The 4,220-nt window shown below is 37.4% G+C and overlaps 1 protein-coding gene across 4 annotated transcripts in view; it reads left to right on the top strand.

The window, feature by feature from the left end:
* PTGES3 (prostaglandin E synthase 3) overlaps positions 1–4,220 on the top strand; it is a 26,012-nt gene that overhangs the window by 11,177 nt on the left and 10,615 nt on the right. For all 4 annotated transcript variants that reach the window (XR_001512183.1, XM_015557462.1, XM_006777886.2 and 1 more), the window contains exons 2-3: positions 3,292–3,405; positions 3,553–3,622. Coding sequence is in view for 3 of the 4 variants with exons in the window: in XM_015557462.1 (XP_015412948.1) it covers positions 3,292–3,405; positions 3,553–3,622 (184 nt within the window). In the remaining variant the exon portion in view is untranslated. The remainder of the gene's footprint in view (positions 1–3,291; positions 3,406–3,552; positions 3,623–4,220) is intronic.

Raw genomic sequence — 4,220 nt, 5'->3', positions numbered from 1 at the left:
GGCAGGCTGGGCTGAGGGACACTCCCCCTCACCCCCTAGTGTGTGTGTGTGTGTGTGTGTGTGTGTGTGTGTGTGTGTGTGTGTGTGCACACACATACATGTTTTATTGATTTCATTAAAGGGAGAGAGAGATAGAAACATCATCATAGGTCAACACTCAACCACTGAACCACTCCGGCCAGGCTGTAATTGTGTCTTAATCTCTTGTAGGGACACCAGTCATTTTGGATTATGGCCTATCCTAAGATTCATTTTACCTTAATTACCTTTTTATTTTTTAATCCTCACTTGAGGTATGTTTTGGAGAAAGAAACATCAGTTAGTTGCTTTTCATATGCTCCTAAATCCCACAACCTTTTTTGGTGTATGGGATGACATTACAACCAACTGAACCACCCAGCCAGGGCTTAATTACCTTTTAAAGATGTATCTCTTGGTTTCTTTTCGCTGGGGCACTAGGTTGTTCATTGTTCCAGATGGTTATCATTAATGCTTTTTAAAAATAGGGCTTGCCCTAACGAGTTTGGCTCAATGGATAGAGCGTTGGCCTGCAGACTCAAGGGTCCCAGGTTCGATTCGGGTCAAGGGTATGTACCTTTGTTGCGGCCACATAACCAGTAAGGAGTGTGCAGGAGCAGCTGATCGATGTTTCTTTCATTGATGTTTCTAACTCTCTATCCCTCTCCCTCTCTATAAAAAATCAATAAAATATATATTAAAAATAGGGCTTATCTGGTTACTTCAATTTGAAAGTCTATACTAGTCACTTAAAGTTTAATTATTAAATTTGCAAATATTTTCAGTTAATGACAACATGTTACCACATATTGAAAATACTGTTGGGGCAAGAAAAACTAGAAATAATGTGTGATCTATTCGTAAAACTAAATTGCTTGTTAGCTATATTAATATACAAACATTAGAAGTTGTGATTCTTGTGTTCACTCTAGCAGCACATATTCTAAAAAAGAGAGTTGGGAATCCTTAGTCCACAGAAGTTTGGTTAGATGCCTTTTTAGAGGCATTTAAAAAGTTCATGTTTTTATTTTGTTTAATTTGCCAATAGATGCCTTAAAAAATAGATTTACCTTTGCTGATCTGCTGTTATTTAGACTTTGGAAACTGCCATCTGTAATTTTTAACCTCTATCATTCAGATCTGATTCCAGTGTTCCAGAGTAGAGTGACTAGTCAAGTTTAACAGTAGGGCATGCAGGAAGCAGCCAAACTATGTCTCTCTTGAGGGTTCTCTCTCCTCCCTTCCTCTCTATCTAAAAATCAATAAAAACATTTAAATAATACTTTAACAGTTGTGTAAAAATGTTGATGAGTAGTTGGTTGTAACTTTTATGTATAGAAGGGATTTAAATTACTACTCGGTTGGGTTGGGAATGTCAGAGCTTAGAAATAAAACAATTCCTTTCAGTTGAGTTGATTTATGAGTAGTGTTTGAACATATAACTAGAATTTTAAACTTTTATTTTGAAATAATCTTAGGTTTACAGAAAAGTTGAAGTATTTATCACATATAATCTTTTTAAAAAAATATATGTTTATTGATTTCAGAGAGGAAGAGAGAAATATAGAAACATCAATGATGCCCTCGCTGATTTGGCCCAGTGGACAGAGCGTCAGCCTGTGGACAGGAGGGTCGTCCCAGGTTCGATTCTGGTCAAGGGCACATGCCTAGGTTGCAGGCTTGATCCCCAATAGGGGATGTGCAAGAGGCAGCCAATCAATGATTCTCATCATTGATGTTTCTGTCTCTCTTTCTCCCTTTCTCTCTGAAATCAAATATTTTTATTGATTTCAGAGAGGAAGGGAGAGGGAGAGAGAGATAGAAACATCAATGATGAGAGAGAATCATTGATTGGCTGTCTCCTGCATGCCCCCTACTGGAGACAGAGCCCGCAACCCGGGCATGTGCCCTTGACCAGAATTGAACCCGGGACCCTTTAGTCCAGCGGTTGCCAACCGGTGGTCCACGGACCCCAAAAGGTTGTTGACCGCTGCTTTACTTCTCAGGCTGACACTCTATCCACTGAGCAAAACCAGCTAGGGCCACAGGTAATCTTTTTTGACTGTTAATCAGCTATATTTGACTATATATAGCTTCTAGCGGTTTTTTAGCCATACTCTAATGGATGGAAAGAGCTCTAGACAGCTGACTCCATGAAGACAGGGGTAATACTATATTGCAAAGAACAGGAACACATGAATGATAAGGAAGAAGCAAATATTTCAGGTTGCTTCTAGTATGTATTGGATACATGTGTAGATAGTATAAAGGTGAGGCTGTAAATAAATTCTTGTTGTTGTTGTTTATCTTTACTCGAAGACATTTTTTCCATTGACTTTTAGGGAGAGAGGGAAAAACACAAAGAGACATCAGAGTGAGAGAAACACATAGATTGGTTGCCTCTTGCATGAGCCCTGACCGGGGCCCGGGCCAGGGAGGAGCCTGCAACTGAGGTACATGCCTCTGACTAGAATCGAACTCAGGACCCTCTGGTACTCTATCCACTTAGCCAAACCAGTTAGGGCAAGAAGTTTAATTCTTTATCTAGTGTCATTATTTAGAATCATAGGAAGATTTGTCCAGAAACAAAATGGTTGCTTTATACGGTCAGAAAAAAAAGCTGCAGGTGATAACTTTTTTGAGAACAAATATTGTCATTTCCCTTACTCCCCTCTCCCCCTTTTCATTGATTTGAGAGAGACATTGTAAGAGAGAAACATTGGTTGCTTCCCAGCTGGGGATCAAACCCACAAACTGGGTTTGTGCCCTGATGGGAGTAGAACCTGCCACCTTCTGGTATACTGGGCAATGTTCCAACAAACAGCCACACCAGCCAAGGCCATTTTTCATTCTTTTAAATTCCTCCCACAGATCCTAGGATTCACTGTAAGTTATAATGTTGAATACTACATATATCTCAGTTGATGGTGGATTAGTTCTTTCTGATGTTTTATTTCTGTGAATTGAATTTTAGGAACAGAACCCTAAAGGAGTGGCTTATAAATGTTGACAGGGCTACCTAAATGGTTAACTTTACTTGAGCATTGTTTATTTTATTTTTAAATCCCTTTTTTTATAAAATCAGTGTCATTGTGCTTACTTGGAATATAGCTGTTAGAGTAAAAATATAGTTTCTGTTAGAAATTGTAATAAACTACCTCAAAATAATCAATGCTCTAATGGAATAGAAAAATTTGTTTCTTATATGCTAAACTTGGGAGGTTATGTAGCTAATGTAGTCCAACTTAACTTTGTCTAATTTTATCTCTGTAGGCAGCCTGCTTCTGCAAAGTGGTACGATCGAAGGGACTATGTCTTCATTGAATTTTGTGTTGAAGACAGTAAAGATGTTAATGTAAATTTTGAAAAATCCAAACTTACATTCAGGTAAATTTCCATTTTACATAATTGGGCAAAACTTATTTTGGATAATTGAATAACTTTGGCTTGCTTGTTTGGTTTTTCACTGAGGTTATATTAATCCTTACCTCTTCCAAAAGGCTCATTTAAAAAAAAATTTTTTTCTCCCCACAGTTGTCTTGGAGGAAGTGATAATTTTAAACATTTAAATGAAATTGATCTTTTTCACTGTATTGATCCAAATGTAAGTAGTCTTGATGCTTTAATACTGATTTAAATCATGAGGAAGTGGACATATCTTTTTAGCAAGCACTAATTTCTGTTTTTCTTAATAGTTCAGAGGGCTAACTAGGTATGTTTAGATTTTGCGATATTTTCCCTTTCTAACCATTTTTCTGTTTTCCCTTTCCAACCACTTTTCTGCATATTCTTTTTTTCTTATTTTCACTGTTAAGACTTGGCTATACTCTTGAGGCTTGTCTTATCTAACTATAGAATTTTTAAAATATATATTATTGATTTCAGAGAGGAAAGAAGAGGGAGAGAGAGAGGATAGAAACATCAAAGATAAGAGAGAATCATTTATTGGCTGCTTCCTGCACACCCCATACCAGTGATTGATTCCGGCAATCTGTTCATGTGGCCTGGAATCAAATCGTGACTTACTGGTTCATAGGTCGATGCTCAACCACGCTGGCCGGGCTAACTATGGAAATTTTTAAAAACTCTTCTATGATTATGCAGGGAAGAAAAAAATTGTCCTTTTTTTTTTTTATGCGATTGGATAGCTTATGAAGTTTTAAGTAGTTAGAGGATGTTTTTTTCAGAGTTTGGGGAAATGG

The sequence above is a fragment of the Myotis davidii genome, unplaced genomic scaffold, assembly GCF_000327345.1.
Source record: "Myotis davidii unplaced genomic scaffold, ASM32734v1 scaffold509, whole genome shotgun sequence".
In the NCBI taxonomy this organism is placed as follows: Eukaryota; Metazoa; Chordata; class Mammalia; order Chiroptera; family Vespertilionidae; genus Myotis; species Myotis davidii.
Note: the sequence above shows the minus strand (reverse complement) of the source record. Positions and strands in the feature narration are given on the sequence as shown.